General features: G+C 42.5%; 1 protein-coding gene across 1 annotated transcript; it reads left to right on the top strand.

Annotated features, from left to right (window-relative positions):
- The first annotated feature begins 1854 nt into the window (after nucleotides 1-1854).
- ANXA13 (annexin A13) lies at nucleotides 1855-21984 on the top strand. The gene is made up of 11 exons (XM_075272068.1): nucleotides 1855-1904; nucleotides 7229-7304; nucleotides 8791-8885; nucleotides 9544-9714; nucleotides 10526-10559; nucleotides 10643-10722; nucleotides 12790-12858; nucleotides 13627-13728; nucleotides 14220-14295; nucleotides 18861-18973; nucleotides 21718-21984. The coding sequence occupies exons 1-11, from the start codon at nucleotides 1890-1892 to the stop codon at nucleotides 21835-21837; spliced, it is 951 nt and encodes a 316-aa protein (XP_075128169.1). The 5' UTR covers nucleotides 1855-1889; the 3' UTR covers nucleotides 21838-21984.
- The last annotated feature ends 840 nt before the right edge of the window (nucleotides 21985-22824 follow it).

The raw sequence follows: 22824 nt of genomic DNA, 5'->3' as shown, positions 1-22824 counted from the left end.
GAGCTCGCTCTATACATCCCCATGCGACCCATGACGTACAGTTACGTCAAGGGTCGCTAAGGGGTTAATAAATCCCAAGGACAAACGCTGAAAGTAGCAGGAATACATTTAGCCACACCAGGCTCCTCACATGGACAACTTTATGTGGCTGCTCAAGAGTATCCTGTGCCCAAAACTTACATGTACTGGCGGAAAATAACAAATCATACAATATCGTATATCGCAGTATATTAACTTAATACCTCTGTCCCAAAGACACTATGTACAGTTTTTAACAAACCCCTCTAACAGCTGTAATAAAAATTACATTCAACACAAACGTCTCATGTGTTCTCTAAATTACAACAAAATCAAGATACAACAGTACATTTCTTATCTCATAGCTTTAGCACACTACTAAAACCTTACCTCACCCTGTATTTACCCACTTCTACAATCACCGCAGACGAAGTCGCGGGTACCAGCTAGTACATTTATATGTACACTTATAGAGAAAAGTGTTCTCTTATTATAAAACCACTTAGTACACATAGATATAATAGTAGTAGTAGTATATACTATATACTCTATACTGTAGTGTAGACTACCAAGCTGCTCCACTTTATCTTCACTCAGAATGTGTTTTCTACAAACCCCCTCTTTGTATCCAGCTCAAACACAGAAGTCTATGGAGAGGATGGGGAGGAGGAGACTGTTATTTAATTTATTCCCTCATTGTGTGCAGTGGTACAGTCTTATCTTGAAGATCTAGCCATGTCAGAAGAGCTCCCTGACTCACAATGTGCCAGAGTGACTTTTCCAACAGGCTCTTCCCCTGCCCCTCTCTGTAGACTTCTATGAAAAAATTAACTCAGTCTTGTAAATAGAAAAGAAATAATATAATATATTATAATATATTTTATTATTCACCTGTACTATTCAGTTTCTTTATAATTAGAGGTTCATGTTAAGTGGGATCCCTTGTTTGGTCCCAAAACTGATCCCTGTGAGAAGGTGACAAGCAGAGTGCTGGAGTCCTGCTATATCTTCCTCTGGTTTCTGACATATGTGTGGTCCAGGGCAGGTCTTGAGTAGGCCTCAGTTCCAAGTGTGAGTCCTGGGCTCATTACTGGGCCTGAAAAAGGCTGCAGACCCTGCACTCCAATGCAGATCCAGGGAGTGAGAGGAGGCGTCTGGGTCTGTCCTATAACCCTGAGTCCGGTGAGACAACATTGTACTTGTTTTGTTCGTGTGACTGGTAGCAAGCCACACGTATAGTTAGGTTACCTATTCTGTTTAGTTAGAGAGTCGCTCGGACGAGCAGGATTTTGTTTTATTTTTGCCTGAAGTTAAGGTTTATTTATTTTCCTGTTTTTTCTAAATAAACCAGTTTGCTGCATACTTTGTCTTGGCTGTTTCTACCGAGCTAACTTCCCCACATCCCTTTACACATCAAAAGTAAGGCCAGGGGCCCACACTGTGAGAATGATGCGTTTTTCCTGCAAAATGGTTGGGATTCTGTTTTTTTTTCTGCAATGTTTTTTTCTTTCGCTATGTGGGGCCTTAGCCTAAAGTAGGAATCTTTTTGTCCTACAGATCTTAATACAATACATAATAACTTCCTCCTATATAATGGGGACTCTCCATTCTAGGATTCCTTCAATGCCTTATTTCTTCACCTATAGTCCTCAATGTATAGTGTCAGCTCTGACGGACGTCCCTAATAATAACCCACAAGGAGGTTTCTGACTAAATGAGGTTCTGCCGCCACCAAATCCATGTCAGGTAGCCTATTAGGTAATGGCAGAAGTTACTCATTAATCCCTCCGGTCTCATAAAACTGGACTCTGACAATTCCCCGCAGACTCATTATCAGCAGACGCTTCTCCAGCAGACCAACAGAGAGGACCATGGGCAACTTCCATGTAAGCTTTCTGTATGCTCACCATTGGGTCAGATGTAGCAGAGCCGAGTTTGTTAGAAATGATTTGAAATAGTCGATGGTTTGCCATGGGGTTGACGCTCGACCTATTACATTGCCCTGTGAATGGACAATTCAGTCTCAGTCTTGTACATGAAATATTCGGCTCTGTGACATCTGTACATGGGATTCTATATAAGCGATTTATTATTATAGATTATTATTCACTTATATTTAATGATATATTTTTATGCAAATTTGTATTTTTTATTTTGTGTTACCTAAGACTGAATTATCATTTTCTACCAAGGCGCAGCATTAGTGGGGTAAATCGACTGTCATAAATATAACATTGAAATCAATGGGGGGATTCAGGAAATTCTTTACGTCGTATAGTCACATATTGGTGACTAAGATAGTTGAAAGTGGCATTTTTGCATTGGTCTTGGTGCGGGCGGGGTGTGGCCATATTCATCAAGATTTATGTTTGGCTTAGGAGAACGAGCCCCAGGAAAAAGTGCCTAGTTGTGCCTGTCGGGGTCTCCATTAAGATTGGCATATGAACGCCAGTCTTAATAAATCTGCCCCAATGTGTTCTAAAAATGGCCGCCAGATGAATGTTTTTGACTGTTGTGTGCATCGGGCCGTAAGACCTCCACCACCTTGGCTATTGACGAAGAACACTAGGTACAATGAAACCTCTCCGTAAGACCTCCCCCCCATCCAGACCAGATATCTAGTGACGCCATATTGTATATCGCCCATATTTTCTTTGAGAACACCACCTTTCTAGAAGACCACTTTTCAATGCAATTTTAGCTGGCTTTCTTGATGGTTTAGCATCACCAAAGACCACCACTTGGTAAAGATGTCACAAACCCCCCCCCCCCAAAAAAAAAAAAAAAACACACTAAAAGAACAAAATTATTATTTTTCACATTTATTTTGTTAATATTTCAGTATTTGCTATGATTTACTATACTTATCCTAAAAATGTATTATTATTATTATTATTATTATTATTACTACTACTAATTATTATTATTATTATTATTATTATTTATTACTAATTATTATTATTATCATCATCATTATTATTATTATAATTATTATTATTAATACTACATATTTATTATTATTGCTATTTATCATTAATATTATCATTATTGCTATTTATCATTAATATTATCATTATTGCTATTTATCATCATCATTATTATTATTATTAATAATAGTAGTAATAATAATAATATTTATTAGGATTATTATTATTGCTATTTATTATTATTATTATTATTATTATTATAATTATTATTATTATCCATAAACCCAAAAAGTTCCTTTAATGTGCAGATTCTATTGTCATATATATTTGTTTTAATTAGTAGAAAATCTACATACACCATATAATATAACATATACTGGAATGGTTTACATAGAGTTTTTTAATGCTGCATGTTTCCCAACTAAGGGCTAGTTCACACAGGCACTAAGGGGGCGGATTATGGCACGTAATCCATGTCATAATCCGCCCTCTCACAATGGCGGTCTATGGAGGCCGCAAGCTACGTTTTTCCGTGAGCGGCACCATGCCAAAGCGGGCTACCCTTTCTTCAGGCGGATTCCGCGGCTCTTAGAGCCGTGCCGTCCGCCTGGCGGCAGCAACCTCCGTAGTTGGCTCATTCATTTGAGCCTACTCCGGAGGGGGAAATCGCGACAATCGGAAGCCGCGACAGTTGTGGCAGGCGGGTTTTGACCCGAGAGTGACGCGGCTCCCCGCAGGTTACCCACAGACCCCATAGACTATAATGGGGTCCGCGTTGTTTCCGTTCGGAGCACGGAGTACAAGCGCTGGTGTGAACCCATCACAGTAAACATGGCGTACATAAAAACTTTCACAGGATCCTGGAGGAGTGAAAAGGGTTGGTCACCAGCAAACAGATATCGATTGATACTAACCTAGTGGAATAGAGATAACATCCATTAACCTACAGACACAGCGCTCGCCATTGTCTACACGTTCTGATCAATACAGTCATTTGGTTGCGACATTACATGGAGGGTCGGGCCTACACAATAATGGCTCCATTTAATTACTTATTAGACCGACCATCCCATTTATGGCTTCACTTATCAGCTTCTAGATAAGACCTAGGAGGGATTGCATGTGAACAGATGGGCTGCGGGGATTAATAAGGATCTCAAACAGCCCATCCGGTTATAAAACTAAATGAGTCATAAAAAGGAAAAAAAAATATAAAAATACAATTTTAACATAACAAAATTTTAATAAGTAACGAGAACCTTCTTATGATTTTACTAATGCAGAATGTTCCCGTGTGCCAGTGAATAAATATTCAGCTTTGCCTATAGTTGGGTTAAATCCTCGTTTTGTGTATACAGGTCCCATGGAGAGCAGTATGTCTCTATGATAACATACTACAGACAAACCCCGTGTAGTCTTATCCTGTAGTGTTACTCCTCTCCTTCTCCATCCTCTTCTTAATAAGCTACAGATGTGGAAAAGGCAGATACAAAGGAGTAACATCTGACTACTCAGGGTCTGTGGTCTGTTACCATGGAGACACATAGGTCTGCATAGGAGATGTATACACGAAATTGTAAAGTATTTATTTCATCCATGTGCAAAGTGTCTCATACTAAATGCACAATCCATATAATGCAATATGCAGAATCACAGTCTTCAGTATTGTGTATATAATTACAGTGACATTATCAATGCACCTATCACATTGTGATATCACTAATCCTGCCTACATAACCTAACCTATCTATCTGCAGGGCTGGGGTGATATGCTGGTTCTGGTGACACTAACCTATCTATCTGCAGGGCTGGGGTGATATGCTGGTTCTGGTTACAGTAACCTATCTATCTGCAGGACTGGGGTGATATGCTAGGTCTGGTTACAGTAACCTATCTATCTGCAGGGCTGGGGTGATATGCTGGTTCTGGTTACAGTAACCTATCTATCTGCAGGACTGGGGTGATATGCTGGTTCTGGTGACACTAACCTATCTATCTGCAGGGCTGGGGTGATATGCTGGTTCTGGTTACAGTAACCTATCTATCTGCAGGACTGGGGTGATATGCTAGGTCTGGTTACAGTAACCTATCTATCTGCAGGGCTGGGGTGATATGCTGGTTCTGGTTACAGTAACCTATCTATCTGCAGGACTGGGGTGATATGCTGGTTCTGGTGACAGTAACCTATCTATCTGCAGGGCTGGGGTGATGTGTTGGGGTCTGGTGACACTAACCTATCTATCTGTAGGACTGGGGTGATATGCTGGTTCTGGTGACAGTAACCTATCTATCTGCAGGGCTGGGGTGATATGCTGGTTCTGGTGACTGTATAACCTATCTATCTGCAGGGCTGGGGTGATATGCTGGTTCTGGTGACTGTATAACCTATCTATCTGCAGGGCTGGGGTGATATGCTGGTTCTGGTAACACGTCCATTAATTACAATGCTTTAGCCCCCACTATAGATTTCCCCACATACTGGACAGATAATATTAGTAACCTATTAATGATATGTTTTTCCACTCTATGAGGAAGTCACCTGCCGGCTCCATGAAGCAGACATTGTTTTATGACTGCTGTTTGCATAAGATTACAAGGCTGCCATGATCATCGGTAAACATTATGTTAAGCTATGTCTTGTGCAAATATCTGAGATAATGGAGCTGCGGGACAGTCACATTTCCATCATAGAATCTATAGGACTATAGGCCATTGCTATGATGTCATTGTGTTGTCCTATATGTTACCCATGCTGGTCACTGTGATTGACCCCATGAGGCCCATGGCCCCAAATATGTGTGAGCCACAGTGATCAAGTTGACATTTTTTCATCCTGCCTGATCTAGTTTTAAGAAATCTTGCCCAGTCTGCTGACTTTTAATGGGGTCAATCACTTTGATGGTATGAAGAGCGTTGCATAGTTTACTATTCTTGCCATCTAATATGGGTCTAATAAAGGTTAAGGCCGTGTAGCACCAGTTAGCTGCAACTGTCGTCATCCTCAGCCCATGAGCGCTGTACTCCAGTCTTTACCTGTAAGGTGCACTGGCCCTTTAAGAAGTTGTAACCCTTGCAGTCCGTTCCCAGACAATCTCCTGTGTGCCGTAGTTATTTAAGGATTTTTTCCCCACCACTGGAAAGTGCTGGAGCAAAAAGTTTCCTAGCTTGCCAGATCCAGTGAAGGTGTTTTCCTGCTACAGCATGTCTTGTTTACCTGTTTTTGACCTCGGCTTGTTCTCTGACTCTGAGCTTGTTCTGCCGGCCCTGACTTATTGCCTTATTAACCATTTTGCACAAACTCTGCCTGCCCTGACTTATGGCCTTATTAACCATTTTGCACAAACTCTGCCTGCCCTGACTTATTGCCTTATTAACCATTTTGTACACTCTGCCTGCCCTGACTTATTGCCTTATTAACCATTTTGCACAAACTCTGCTTGCCCTGACTTATTGCCTTATTAATCATTTTCACAAACTCTGCCTGCCCTGACATATGGCCTTATTAACCATTTTGCGCAATCTCCGACTGCCCTGACTTATTGCCTTATTAACCATTTTGCACAAACTCTGCCTGCCCTGACTTATGGCCTTATTAACCATTTTGCGCAAACTCCGACTGCCCTGACTTATTGCCTTATTAACCATTTTGCACAAACTCCGCCTGCCCTGACTTATTGCCTTATTAACCATTTTGCACAAACTCTGCTTGACTTGACCTTGACCTGGTTCTTGGCAATATTTTTGCCTGATTCTTTCGTGGTGCGTGTCGTCATCTCTTGTCTTAGCCTGGATCAGATGTCACTGAAAAGAGATTACTCCAAGAGGTAGTGACCTGGGACCTAGTGGTTTACCTGCAATGAACTGCAGGTCAATGTTTGGAGATTAAAGGGTGAATAACAGGGGACCAGCTATATATATCTATTGGAATAGCCCCAAGTCAAATCTGTTCGGTGACAAAGTGAGCCCACACTAGCTACTTCATGTATAGTGTGATAAAAGCAGCACAAGAATAATAATAATACATATATGAGCCCAGAATATGGGCAACATAGCAGGGAATCGGGCGTCACAATGACAATTCAGATAGGGAAGAAACGCCAATAATGGCCATCAGGTTTCACACAGATTTTGCCGTGAAACTGCAACGGATTTCACTCTTCATGCTACAAAGGAAAAAATCCGTCCAGTTATTGACCTCACCTGCCAGACTCTGTATCATATTCCGATGTATTATCAATTATTCTCTACTAATGAATCAATTTCTCTTTATCTTTCCTTTCCAGCCCACCATCCGACACCATCATGACTTTGATGCAGAAAAAGATGCCAAGAAGCTGCACAAGGCTTGTAAAGGGCTGGGTAGGTGTCCAGTATATAGACCCACAGGCTCTGCAACTGAAGCCGAACTTAAAGGGGGTGTCCGGCTTCAGCAAATAAATGATATTGTTTGTATAATGAAAAGTTCTACAATTTCCTATAGACTCTCTGTATCAATTCTAGAGATGGGCGAAGAGATTTGATTTAAGGAATATTTGAGGTTGAGTCCATGGTCATGTGATATACAGTCCATGGTCATGTGATATATATAGTCTATGGTCATGTGATATACAGTCCATGGTCATGTGATATATAGTCCATGGTCATGTGATATACGGTCCATTGTCATGTGATATATATAGTCCATGGTCATGTGATATATATAGTCCATGGTCATGTGATATATATAGTCCATGGTCATGTGATATATATAGTCCATGGTCATGTGATATACGGTCCATTGTCATGTGATATATATAGTCCATGGCCATGTAATATACATTCCATGGTCATGTGATATACGGTCCATTGTCATGTGATATATATAGTCCATGGTCATGTAATATACAGTCCTTGGTCATGTGATATATAGTCCATGGTCATATGATATATATAGTCCATGGTCATGTAATATACAGTCCTTGGTCATGTGATATATAGTCCATGGTCATATGATATATATATATATATATATATATATATATATATATATATATATAGTCCATGGTCATGTGATATATATAGTCCATGGTCATGTGATATATATAGTCCATGGTCATGTGATATATATAGTCCATGGTCATGTAATATACAGTCCTTGGTCATGTGATATATAGTCCATGGTCATATGATATATATATATAGTCCATGGTCATGTGATATATATATAGTCCATGGTCATGTGATATATATAGTCCATGGTCATGTGATATACAGCCCATGGTCATGTGATATATGGTCCATTGTTACGTGATGGCCACATAGGTTCACGGCTCACTACAGTCACACCACAACAGTTCTATTTTATGACAAGCCACCATCACTGTGTCCCCTTTATTCTCAAGATTGGTACAAGTAGCAGAGGTCAGACCCCCATGGTCACAATACCCCTATAATTTTTAATGTGGCCTTACACCACCACGTGACAACCTTATTATGCATAATAATAAGCCGCACAAATGTTTCATGAGGTCACCTTTCCTTAAATTTACATAACCGCTGTCACATCACATAGTGTGGTCTATAGTGCCCCTTAGTGATCAATTTGTATATTGCCTCAGAATTTATAACTTCTGTAAATTTGTAAAAACACATCTGCTTATTGTCAGTATATACCAATACTAACCTTCATTATTTTAGTAGTATGTGGCGGTATTATTTATTAACTTCTAAAGCGAAATTCTAAAATATGTTCTAAAGGCCTAAAAAATATGGGGAAAAAATTATTCCAAATAGAAGAAAAATTAATATTGTGCAGAATAAGTTACACATAGAAAGGGCACGTGACATGTATTACTCTTATTCACAGGAACCGATGAAAAGGCGATCATTGAAGTCCTGGCAAATAGATCTTCTGAACAGCGACAGGAAATAAAGCAAAAATTCAAGACCATGTATGGCAAGGTATGTACAGTATAATATGCACTGACTGTGATATATACCCTTTAAGGGAACCTCCCATTATAAAACCACTTTCCATAATGAATAGTACAGATGAATATAAGAAACTTTGTAATATATCTTATTACAGAAATCTGTTTCCTTCTCCAGTTATTAGGCTGCTCTCTTCCTCTTTAACCTCACACATAGAAGTCTATGGAGAAGGAAGGAGGGAGACTGATTTAGTGGCTCATTCTATACAGTCTTGAAATTTAGCAGTGTCAGAAGAGCTCTCCCTCACTTAGAGTATCAGAATGTAGCAGGAATCTCCGCCTCTCCCTTCCTTCTCCATAGACTTCTAGGTAAAAACAAGTCAGCCAGATTAGTGGAGAAGGAAACAGATTTCTTTAATAAGATATATTACACAGTTTCTTATATTCACCCGTAGTATTCATTTATAAAAAGATGCCTTAGAATTGGAGGTGCACATTAAAGGGGTGTCTCATGATAGAGCTTCTTGGATAGTATTCGCATCAGTGTCCGGTTACTGTGACCAGGACACCTAGATATTGTAAAGGCTACAAATTCACAATTTCGGTAGTGACGGTGTTGGGGGAGAAATGCGGTAGATATCTCTCGCCATTCTCTATGTCACGCCTGTATGTGTGTTTTTTTTTCTCAGGAGTTAGAAAAGGTATTAAAGAGCGACCTGAGTGGTAACTTTGAGAAGACTGTCTTGGCGTTGCTTGACCGCCCCTGTGAGTTTGATGCAAAGGAATTGAGAAAGGCCATGAAAGGAGCAGGAACCAATGAATCTGTGCTGATACAAATCCTCTGTACAAGAGCCAACCAGGTATAGCGATCGCAACCTCAATTGTAGCTTGCCTGAGGGCTATTTCCAACTCTGCAACCATTTTTATTGCCTCAGTACTTCTAAAGATGGATCTCTACAAGAAATAGATATTTTACCGTTTTGTGTATTCAGCTTATATGCAGACCTATGTGTCACCATGGTTACAGACTACAAACAAACCCCGTGTGTAGTCCTGCGGTTGTATGTCTCCTCTCATCTACTAGCTCCCGATAACTTAGGGACTGTATAGATACAGTATGTATAACTGTAAGGTAGTAATGCAGGACTACACTGGGTTTATTCGTAGTCTACAGCCTTGGAGAAACATAGGTCTAGGTAGGAACTATATAGGCAAAACTGATCTCAGACAACCCCTTTAATGTACAGTGTAAATGTGGGGGTCATGGGCATTTGTATGTTAAGTTCTTACCTATATTTCCAGTCTTTTAATGGTGTTCTCATCAAATCCCTCTGCTGACTCTGTCCCAGTCTACACAGCAAAGCTGACAAGTGAGATGAGAAAACAGGAAATCAGTGTGCTCTAGTGGCCAGTGTGAAAACTGCAATACTGCAAGCTATTAGCTTTATAATCCTGGGTTACTATAGATTAGACATTGCATTAAATCATTGTAAAACCAGGAGGAGGAGCCAGAGAAAAAGGGAGTGGAAGGAGGACAGAGCAGGGGCTATGCATTTCAATGACTCCTAGGTGACTGTGTGACTCACACCATCCTGACTATACATCCTCCTATAAAAGCAAACAGAATATTATACTATATATGTCTTCACTATATCCATCTCTATTATACAGCAAATACGAAACATAAAAGAGTCCTACAAAAGAAGTAAGTACCGTTACCCCTCTGTAGTAATTCACTGTAGTGACCGTATCTTATGTACGACATTCAACTTTGCCCATTTATTTTAGTATTTGACAGAGATTTGGAGGCGGATGTCAAGAGTGACACCAGCGGCTACTTCCGGAAGATCCTCATCTCATTGCTGCAGGTAAATATATTAACCTCTAGTGACATCACACTATAGGTTAGCCTATGTGATTTATAGGGCAGGGGAAAATGTTAGGGTTAAATATACTACTATTATTCCCAACCACCCAGGATATTAGTTGGTCCCGTTTCTGGCACCCTATACTGATGATTTTATCAGGGGATACCATGACCAACCAGGCATTTCCCACACAGTGGCCACTATAGGCGAAATGTAGTATTACATTGTGGCCTATCAGATAAATGACGCCTCTTGTATTACATGGATAACTTGAATCCAAGGTGGGATCCCCAGTTCCACAAGAGGGCTCCATTCTGGCTTATATAGGGGGGTCCCACATGACTTTACAAGTCACCTGCCATCTTCAAGTCCATGGACTATCAATTGTGTTGTCTTGGTCAAGAGGTTCATTGAGAGGTGGAGACACTTCTGAGCCTTGTGCAACTTTACTCTGTCAGGGTAATTTTATTGAAGTTGGCCTAATGGGATCTTTCCTATTGATAGATGCCATTGAAAAAAACTAGATTGATGTGTAACCCTTCTGGTTTCAGAAGATTAGTTCCCATCTATATATCCAGTCCTTGCTAACTTGGGGACTGTGGACATGTGAAGTTTAATGGGTCACCCCAAGGTCTCACATCCGTGTATTTTCTATAAGTCTAGGTGGAATCAGTTGAATCTAAGTTAGTTAGACATCTCAGATCTCTAAATGGAGATCCTGTAGATCAATGTTTGCCTTGACCCTACAGGACCTCTTATTTTTCATGTTAAACCCATAACTGAGATAAAGGAAGAAGACATTCGTGCATAGGTGTCCCTCCGATTCCTTCTACTTGGCACATCATTGTTGGGAGGCCCAGTTGGAAATTTTGTGTTGGGTCCTGGACCTTTAAGTTATGCCTCTGGTCACAAGGTCCAAGGGTTCAAGACCTGAAGTCAACCTCGACACCTCCTACATGTAGATCTATTCCGCTGCCTAAGAATCTCACAAGTACATTAGGGCAGCGCTGTGACTCAGATCCCACTGTCTTTTGTACTGAACCATTTCGGGAATTTTTCAGAATTTCAATTACAATACTTTAAATAGCCGTGGTTTGTCCCAGCCAATGAGTCACAACAATATGTCACACTAAATGTAAGACCTCACCTTTAAATAGAGACTTTTCTTTCCATGGTACGAAATTTACTGTGGACTCAATGAACTCTTGTACTTTTTTTTTTTTTTTTTTTTTTTTAATGTAGATTGTGAGCCCCACATGGAGCTCACAATGTACATTTTTCCCTATCAGTATGTCTTTTTTGGAATATGGGATGGAAATCCATGCAAACACGGGGAGAACATACAAACTCCTTGCAGATGGTTTTTTGCCCTTGGTGGGATTTGAACACCAGGACTCCAGCGCTGCAAGGCTACAGTGCTAACCACTGAGCCACCGTGTGGCCCCTTTGAACTCTTGTACTTTTTATATTGAAAGGACAACGGCAGACATCATAAAATAACTTACAGTGGTTTATATCAACTTAAATCAAACCAGATTCGACCCAAATTTTCCAAAAGTTTTGGGTTTGACACCAAGCTGGCACTTTGGGGGTTCTTCACTCGCAAACTAGATGGGAAATTATTATATTTTGGGGTCTCTTCAGATCTCCAAGGGAAGGTGTAAAGGTCACCTTCGCTCACCTCTTCTGGGCTTTGGCTTCTTCTAGACTTCTGGGAGCCCTCGGGGTCACCACTGAGACCTGAGATTGGGCTTCAGAGGTCACATGGGACACGTCGAGCGTCATGACACGTTCACAGAAAGAGCGCCAGACGGTGCAAGGAGGCCAGAGAAAGGGAAGGGAAGGGGCGGATAACTTTTTAAAAAATTTTTACACCTCCCCAGGGCCTTCATATATTATATTGTGGGGTTTGAAATATCACTAGACATTGGCTATCATGTTTGGATGGAGTGGGCTGATGTGGTGGTGCGGAGAAGAGGAGAGTGATGCAGAGTCTATGAAATAGGTGGAAATCTAAAATTATAGAAAAACTGACCTCAATAATCCAATGGGCTATTTATTGTCTAGGCAAACAGAGATGAAGGTCTGGAGATCAACGAGCAACGTGCCGGTGAGGACGCCAAGAGACTGTATGAAGTGAGTAATGTCGCTGTGCGCTGGTTACGTTGGGTCTCCACTTTTGCCCTGGATCAATTGGAGGTTTTAATTAAAGGGATATTCTAGACAAAGGAAATTATCCCCTGTCCAAAGGATAAAGGGGAACTGGGGCCCAGACCAATCCTAAGATTATAATACTTCATTTTCGAATGGAACTCCATTCGGAACCAGGGGAGAAATCACCCCAGTTCTCTGCATCATTGGGGTTCCCTGTAGTCAGACCCTCACCAATCAGCAAGTTACCCCTCATGTTTTTGGTGATGTATGTTTATGCTTTATGCATTATTGTTTGTTGGACCAGTCTCACACAAGCACATTACGTCCATATTTTGTCAAGGCTCAACCACAGGTCTAATAACCTGGACTGACAGCGGCCTGGGTTATGTGGCCGGAATACACTTGTGTGACCCTGGTCAAAGTCAACAACAAAACATTGTGGGGTCTTGACAAATATGAAAAATCCTTCCTGTCTACAAATAAGAAAATTGATCTAATATGGGTCAGTCTGGATCCCAAATTTCTTCAAGATGTGCCAGAAGATGAACCATGAGTTGTCTCGTGTGGGCAGAGATCATGAATACTGCAAGGAAGTCATACAGTAGAGCATAGGCAGACGACCATTAGTGAAATGGCCCATCCATATAACCGGTGCACTGAGGAACATAGATACGTTTACTATATGTAGATTGATCCTACAAAATGGTTTCCATAAAAATATTCCTTGCTTATTTCCTCATTTTTCCCTAGGCCGGTGAAGGTCGGTGGGGCTCGGATGAGTCGGAGTTTAATGTCATCTTGGCAACAAGGAACTATATGCAGCTGAGAGCCACATTCAAAGCGTACGAAATTGTGAGTATCGGGGACGTTGATATCTTAAATTACTTACGATACCGGATACAATAGGTGTTACAATATCTATGCACCCAATATTCAGGAGAACGGACCTATTGGTGATAGATCTACTTTAAGATCCAGGTGTAAGTTCTTCTAAGTTGGCCATTTTGTAGGTTATGGAGAACCATCATTGGTCACCCAGTCACCTAACCTGTAAATAAGTATACACACACAACCCTGTTGTCTTCTTCCTTCTCTCTTTCTCCATGTTAGTCTTACAGCATGTCTATTAATCCCATCGTCTGTACTTTCCAAAATGTTGGGGAGACGTCAACAAAAATGGTTGATCTCTTGGACATCAGTAAGAAAGGGAGAATCTCCCAGGCCATTCTTATGAAATGACACTCGTACCTCCTTGTTCCTGGTCTCCTATACCCACCAGTTTTATAGTAAATCATCATATAATATTAGTATATAATAATAGAAATTTGTCTCTTCTTCTTCAGCTTCACGGGAAAAACATTGAAGATGTCATTAAAAGTGAAACTTCTGGAGACTTGAAAAAAGCCTATCTTACCATTGGTACGTGTCATTAGAATTTTTGTCTTAAAGGACAAACTTGGACATTTATGTTTCATCTGCAGCAACCCAGTGGAGAAATGCAGGATGGGAGTAGTAGTGGGACATGGTTGAGTTTACGGTGGTAGAAGTCAGCTTGATCAACCCTCCAACACTGGCGCAATGGCTAGGTGGTCTACAATGGGGAAGATGGTAGTAGTAGCATCCTTCGAGGAACTTTCATAAGCCTGATGGTGGTTGGAGTGCCCTTGATGGTGAACACAGGATACAATGTTGAACAGTGTAACAACTCACAGTTTACCAGAAGTTGGGCAGGTAAAAATAACAATAGTCTTCCATACAATGACGGTCCAGTTCTTAGGATCCACAAGGCCGAGCGATGTTACTCCTTCTTAACAAAAATGATGCTCCAAGTCTATTATTTTTTTACACCTCCTCCGGCCTCCACCTATTATACTCTATGGTCTGCGGAGATCCCAGAGTATAATAACGTCACATTCGGTTTCATCAGGACACCGCATAACGTGAATCTTCATAGGTCGGCCCACCCTTAGTCAGACCCCGACCAATCGAGCACTTATCACCTATCCAGTGTATAGTTGACCACATGATATTGCCACAACACCCTTTTATAGTGAATATTTGGCCTATGGGGAGAATCTATAATGAAGGGTTTACCCACGCACAAAGCCCAGGGCGATGTCACCTGCAAATACAGCTCTGCGGTGTCAGGCAAGGGTTAATATTCTATTCTGATTCCTGAGAGACGTGTGGTTCCAGGAATGTGATCGTCTGTAAGGAGAATCTGTCTGGAAGGATGTGGTCACCGAGCTTATGTGAAGGCTTTTGTCTTCTTCTGGCATGAGAGGTAATTACCGCAATACTCCTCACTGGCTGGCTATACGGGGAACCAGGAACCTGACACGTAACCCTTGCACTGACATGATCCCTACGAGTCCATGGATGGAGTCTTATCTCACCTGAGGACAAAGGGATGGGACATGTTGAAATCCGAAATCCAATAGTCTAGGTAGGGGCCAATGAAACTGGTGGGTTTGGCTGACATTCATTTAAAGGGGTTGTCCGAGAGCTATGGATAATAGATGGTGATGACGTATCCACATGATAAGACCATCAGTATCAGATCAGTGGCGTGTAGGGGATATTGTCACTCCTTAGGGAGAGACCACTATATAGGTGTGTGGAGATTTATTAAGCCTTTAGCACTCCACTTCGCAAGGAACCATGGGAAGAATATGCAAATCTGTCTTCCATGATGTAATTAGGAAGTCAGAAGCTGCCTCATTGTTGCAAACCAATAGAATGGAATGTGCAAGCCTGTCTTCCCTGATGTAGTTAGGATGACAGAATTCCAGTGAAATAACCCAATAAAAGCTGCTCCCATTAGCATCATGCCCGACCTTCCAAGAGGCCTTTATTTTGCCTTTATTGGGTTATTTCACTGGAATTCTGTCATCCTAACTACATCAGGGAAGACAGGCTTGCACATTCCATTCTATTGGTTTGCAACAATGAGGCAGCTTCTGACTTCCTAATTACATCATGGAAGACCGATTTGCATATTCTAACCATGATCAGTGGTGTCTGACACTCAGAACTTGCAGCTATCAAGTGATTCAAGTACCAGGAACAGCGGCCCAATTTAATGCCTCCCCCCACTTCCAGGTTAATGTCCCCTTCCATCTTCCCCCATAGAAGCACTTCGCCCATTTTTAACAGAAACCAACAGAATTCCGAATACAGCTTTGGATGTGAACTGGCTGTAAAGAAACACATGTTCACATATCTGGATCTCCAGGAGGATCTAGGTCCCTCATACAGGATAAATCTCTCCTATATAGAATCCATAGACACACAACTCTCTTCTATAAGCTAGAAGTCAAAACACGTCAAGTTACATTCTGGACTCTGGAGGACCATGGCTAGCCATAGAAAATACTGCAATTCATTATGTCCCTTGCAATACCTCTTTATTCCTTACGGAGTGCTATATAGACATAATTCTGCTGTTTGGCGAGACTCTTATCACCAGGACCTTTCACCACATCCCACAATGCCAGTTCTCTGCATCTTTCAAAAGATGGCGCTCCATTGATTGTGATATAGTTGGAATTTTTTTCTCTAACCCCCACCATTCCTGAGCAATCGTTGTAGATTATTTCAGCACACAATAGGTCAATTAGACTTTATCAGGTGGGCGGTCCTGGGCTGGAAAGGGTCTGAGACTGCCCACCTGACAATAAAGCCTTATTAGCATAATACATGCTGAAACTAACAGCACTCATTGCTCAGGAACGGCGGGGGTTAGAGGAAAAATTCCAACTGTGCTGGAATCAGTGGATAGGTGTCTATTGCAGGGTTGGTAGTGAATGGTCCTCTTTAAGACCACCTATGACCAGCTGTTGACTCATAATGTGAGACGGTCTTGCCCAATTTAGCCGATACCATTTTTAACAATGAGCTGGGCAGACATTCATGTTCTTATTTATATAATAATAGTCTCTGCACACAGCACAATCTGCGAGGCCGCGGGGCACGGACCACTTATACCCGCTGACACATGACTCATACATAGACATTACACGGGCCAGGAATTCATTTTGCTGATATGTCAGAGCAGTCTCACGCATGTCCTGCCCCGGGCCTGACCTGGATCCTTCTCCCAGAGGAGCGCTGCTAATGTCTGACTCTAGCAAAATTTGATAATCACATTAAGGGAAATGTGGAAATTGTTCTGCTTGATGCAAAGTTATGGGCCGGGGTCATTACCAGCGAAATTTATGGGATCTGGAGATAACAGGACGCTGATATTTACTCGTTGTCAGCCACTCGGTGATATAGTGCAGCCAGTGTCAGATCAGGGGGGTCCTCAGGCTGACCCGGGTAAATTCATTCTGTACGGCTATAAGTCTCCTGTCCATTATGGATGTCCCTTCTACAGGGTTATAAAGATATGGTCATCAGTGAAAGAGACAGAAGCTACGGTGTGGCCTCCAACTCTTTGCATCCTTCAATAGACTCCGCTCCACTGGAATTTTTTTCTGTACCCCCCGCCGTTCCTGAGCAATCCTTGTTTCAGCACCCAAAATGCTAAACTCTCTACTGTCAGGTGGGCAGTCCCAATCTGGAGCAAGTAGTCCAGGACCGCCCACCTGACAGTAGAGAACCTAATTGTGCTGAACCTAACAACCTTGATTGCTCCGGAATGGTGAGGGCTAGATAAAAAATTCTATCTGTTCCAGAATTAGAGGAAGGATACAAAGAGTTGGAATTAGTGGAGATGCTGAAAGGTCTTTTTTAAAGGGGTTCTAAAAGGAGTCCATCAACCCCTTTAACACAGGGTAACTATACTCAGCAACACAGTAGTGAACTTTTCATCTTTAGCTGCTTGACCTTTGGGGATTCTCCTTCACACAGTGCATGACAATGGGATAAGGCAACACAGTCTTCCGGTGAGAATTGGATATGATATAAAACTGATCTTATGCCACAATCGCTCACTGCCTCCAAAGATGTGTGACATCTGGTTCATGGTCCTCCATGTCCTACCAACGGGCCGCTGTGCTTAGACCTGCTTGGTCCTCTCGTCCCATCTCTGGCCACTTCACCTTGGCTTAGCGCTGATGGCCACAATGTCATCTGCATGAACAAGCTTCATTTTATAGCCTGCAGGAGCTGATTGATCGTGGTGATCCATGAGACTACTGCCCTCTAGTGGACTGGAGGTGAACCCTCCACACTCCAGACTAATGGTGGCCTTCTTTGTTTCTTATTTTCCTTGTATCCCAGCTGACGAAACACAAACCTCGTGAGTCCTCGGAGCTGATCTGAGCCTGCTGACCCCACAGCTCGTACAGCTACTCGACACCTGGAGATCATATGATCCTGGGAGTAAGAAGTGTTATGGCCACTTACTGTATACATGACGAGTGATGTGTATACAGTGATCAGGAAGACAGTGACGGTAATAAACTGTCTGTGCCTTCTCTAAGGGGATTCCAGCGGTCTCTGACAGCTGGCTCCCCTCTCTCGCAGCTGTATGATTCCCGTGTCGCTACATACTAAGCAAGGATGTTCTAGAACTTCGGAGTTACACGAGGACTCCTTGGATGTTTTAAGTTATCTGGAGGTCCAAAAATAGTTAAAAAGTTTGCACAGAATTCTAAAAAAAAGTTACTTTTTTCAAGAAACAGCGCCTCACCTGGACACAGGTTGTATTTGGTATTGCAGCTCAGCTCTGTTCACGCCAAATAATCTGAGCTGCAGTACCAGACCAAACCGATGGACGGGTTTTGTCTTCGAGATACAAAAGTTGTCCACTAGGGGGAGCCAAGAATGTATACACAGTATGTGGTAAGCTCCCTCTAGTGGTGACATAATAAAATATAGAATTTATTCCACGTCTATAAAGAAATATTCTAAAATAAACGCGCACCAGATGTTGGCCTTGACTCCAGACATTTTTATCATTTTCTACATAGATAGAAGACAGTAAATAGTCAGTGACCGGCATCCCCTTTAATAAATCATATTTAATATTTTCTCAGCGCAATGCACTAAGGATTGTCAAGGATATTTTGCCAAGAAACTTTACAAAGCCATGAAGGGAGCTGGAACTGATGAAGACACATTAATCCGAATCCTTGTCACCAGGGCAGAGGTAAGAGACTCAGAAAATCTATAAAATAATCCTAAAATAATCCTTTAATAGTCCCGAAGTGGGGAAATTTCAGCAGACGGACGGATTTATAAGTCCCATTATGGGGGTTAAAGGGATTAAGAAAAAAGTCATGAAAAATATGCGAACTAGTGACAAAAAATGAGTAAACGCATACTTTTAAAGGCTGAATTCCTGTGTTGACCACTAGGGGGCACTAGAGATATTATTTGTTTCACAGTCATGTACTTGTGTGTGTATTAGACCTGAGCCAAGGATGATGAAACGGATCTGTTGTGGGAAAAGGCCTGACTTGATGATATATGATATATAGAAGAGGCAGCGTGCCCGGATACAGATATATACTCATTGTATTCTGTGTATATACTCACCATCTAAATCCATCACATACCAATGAAACTTGTACATATACCGTATTTTTCGGACTATAAGACGCACCTAGGTTTTAGAGGAGGAAAATAGGGAAAAAAAATTTTGAAGCAAAAACTGGTAAAATATTTAATATATGGGAGTTGTAGTTTTGCAACAGCTGCAAGGCCACATTGACAGGTGACCCTGCAGCTGTACGGGGATGCATAGAGCGTTTTTTTTTGCGGGGCCAGCTGTAATTTTTAGTTATACCATTTTGGGGGATATCTATTGCTTAGATCACCTTGTATTGAAAAAAAAAAAAACAGGAGGTGATTTAGAACTTTTATTTATTTTATATTTTTAAAGCTTTTTTTTTTTTTTTTTTTTTACTATTTTATTCCCCCCCGGGGGCTTGAGCCTGCGGTCACTTGATTGCAAGTCCCATAGACGGCAATACAACTGTATTGCCGTCTATGGGACATTCTGTCTATTAGTATTACGGCTGGTCATAGAGACCAGCCGCAATACTAATATAGCAGTGACAGGCCTGGGAGCCTCATTAGGCTCCCGGCTCTCACCCGAACAGGTCGGCTCCTGCGATATCGCCGCGCAGGAGCCGGCCTGCAACTTTACAGGTACGGGGCCGGTGGGGACCGGCCCCGGGGGAGAAGGGGCCACGGATACTGACCTGGCATCCGCTGTACTAGAGAGGCGGATGCCGGGGAGGGATAGACGCCGGGGCCTGAGACATCGCTACGATCCTCTGCCCTGCATGAAGCCAGCGGCGGGGGCACGGAGGAGCGGAATAGCATCACTCCTCCCGCTGCTGCTGGCTTCATGCAGGGCATAGGAGCGCAGCGATGTCTCAGGCCCCAGCACCTGTAATGGCGTCTATCCCTTGCCGGCTTCCGCCTCTCTATTACAGCAGATGCCAGGCGCCACCTTCAGACTATAAGACGCACCCTTCTTTCCCCCCAAAATTTTGGGGAAAAAAAGTGCGTCTTATAGTCCGAAAAATACGGTATATTCTGGGCTGTAGGGATACAGGAATGGGCACGGCGGGTAATACCATACCTCCCAACCGTCCCGATTTCCGCGGGACATTCACGATTCCGGTGTCGTGTCCCGCGGTCCCGGTTGGTGGGAGGTATGTCACAGTTCAGCTCCTCGCTTCGCCGCTGCACGCCGCCTACTGGCTGTGTAGATGTGATGTGATGACGTCACATCGCGTCTACAACTGTATGCGAGAGAGAGAGAGCGGCGAGGGAACGAGGAGAAGGTAAGTGTAATGTGTACACTGAGGTGGAACGTGAAACTGGGGGCAGATGAAGGAGAGGACGGCATGACACTGGGGGCAGAGATGTGGGGACATGAATCTGGGGGCAGAGATGTGGGGACATGAATCTGGGGGCAGAGATGTGGAGACATGAATCTGGGGGCAGAGATGGAGGGACATGAATCTGGGGGCAGAGATGTGGAGACATGAATCTGGGGGCAGAGATGTGAGGACATGAATCTGGGGGCAGAGATGGAGGGGACATGAATCTGGGGGCAGAGATGGAGGGGACATGAATCTGGGGGCAGAGCTGAAGGGAACATGAATCTGGGGGCAGAGATGGAGGGGGGATATGAAACTGGGGGCAGATGAAGGGTGTATATGAAACTGGGGACAGAGATGGAGGGGGGATATGAAAATGGGGGCAGATGAAGGGTGTATATGAAACTGGGGGAGAGATAGAGGGGGGACATATAATTTACGGGTGACTGTAGGAGGATTATACTGTGTGCGGGCACATGAAAAATTTATGAGAACGGGCGGAGTCAACACAAAAGTGGGCGGGGCTAAATTTGCCGCTACGCGCGCTGCACAATTTGTCCCTCTTTTGGTTCTTCAAAAGTTGGGAGGTATGTAATACTGTTGTACAGGGGCCCAGTAGGCAAGGATAAGGATACAAGTTATCCAACAAAATCAGGAATTGTCCCCATCGCGGCCGATGTCCGATCCCAGTTCCGTCACTACAGTGATATAACAGTGCACAAGGGACACTACTGTATACAGTGCCATAGGGTTATATCACTGGAAATAGCAGTACTGTATCACAGATTATACCTTTATTACCATCTGCCCCATTCCAAATATTCCAAACAATCGGCAACTTCAGGCATGTCCGGCCCAGAAAGACTGCGACTTAAATACACTACCCAAAAGTAGCTACCCCTCCACTTAAAGGGCAGCCTCAGTGGCCATCACAGACTTGAACCTCCCTACCTAAAATATACACATATGTACAGTATATTGTTCCATAGGTAACGCGACAGTATATAGGTCACATGGGTTCACCTACAGATGATCTTCTATGTTCTATATGTTACAGATTGACCTTCAGACGATCAAAGAGAAATACCAGGAGCTGTACAAGAAGAGCCTAGCGGACGCCATCAAGTCGGACACCTCGGGAGATTTCGGCCGGCTGCTCATCGCTCTTCTGCATTGAGTCTTACTTTGTAGAATTTTACCCGTCTAGAAGTAGATGAGGAGCGGATTTCTACCAATCTTAATGTCATCTCCAAATGTCTTTTGTAATGTTTAACTGTCTGGAAAAGCGACAGCGACTTATTAAATAAACTTTTGTCTTGACTCATTTTCTTGCTAAATTTTTGTCCTGTTGGTGTCTTCATTTATGTATTCATGGATTTAGGAGCATTGTCTCCAACGGGGACTCGAGGGCAGATGTGACCCTAACCTTAATTTGCTCCAACTGAGAGAAAACTTACAGAGAAGTAATACATATCTCTATGGAGAGAAACCAAGGCTTAGTCTGATGCTGGAGCTAAATTAGAGCTTTCTATATTACCCCAAGTACTTTATTCACACCAGTAGAGATCAATACTTCACTGCTAGGGTTGAGCGATTAGGATCGGGAAAGATCAGATCTCGATCGGCGATTGAGCAAATTTCACGATTGGGATCGGCTGGAAAATGATCGGAAATCGGATTTTGAAATCTCAAGATCAGCTCAACCCCACTGTATATATAATATACAATTAGGGTTTAGCAATCGGGATTGGGAAAGATCAGATCCTGATCGGCGATCGAGCAAATTTCACGATCGCGATCGGCTGGATCGATCCTGAAATCTCAAGATCGGCTCAACCCCATTCACCACACAAATGAATAATATAGACAGTTGTAAGATACTTTGTAATATATCTTATCAGGCTGTTTTCCTGCTCCACCTCCTCTCTGCTAAACGGACTTTTACTCTGAAAATTCTGCTACATCCATCTCAAAACAAAATGCAGGTCAGATGACTCAGATGACACATATCTATGGAGGGGGAGAGAAGAAAGTGATTATTGGGACAGAGAGAGAGATATGAATAGAAACACAGGTTTCGTCTGCTGCTGGAGCTAAATAGGAGCTTTCTATCTCAGCCCAAGTACTTTATCACATCAGTACAGGTAAGTGTATCTCTGTATAT

This window comes from Leptodactylus fuscus, chromosome 4 (genome assembly GCF_031893055.1).
Source record: "Leptodactylus fuscus isolate aLepFus1 chromosome 4, aLepFus1.hap2, whole genome shotgun sequence".
NCBI classification, from domain to species: Eukaryota; Metazoa; Chordata; class Amphibia; order Anura; family Leptodactylidae; genus Leptodactylus; species Leptodactylus fuscus.
This window is presented reverse-complemented; position numbering and strand designations above follow the sequence as displayed.

Excerpts from the sequence above, each read along its gene's own strand:
- ANXA13 (XM_075272068.1), top strand. Across the intron at positions 7,305-8,790 it reads CAAGGCTTGTAAAGGGCTGG|GAACCGATGAAAAGGCGATC; the intron begins GTAGGTGTCCAG and ends TCTTATTCACAG. Across the intron at positions 12,859-13,626 it reads ACGCCAAGAGACTGTATGAA|GCCGGTGAAGGTCGGTGGGG; the intron begins GTGAGTAATGTC and ends ATTTTTCCCTAG.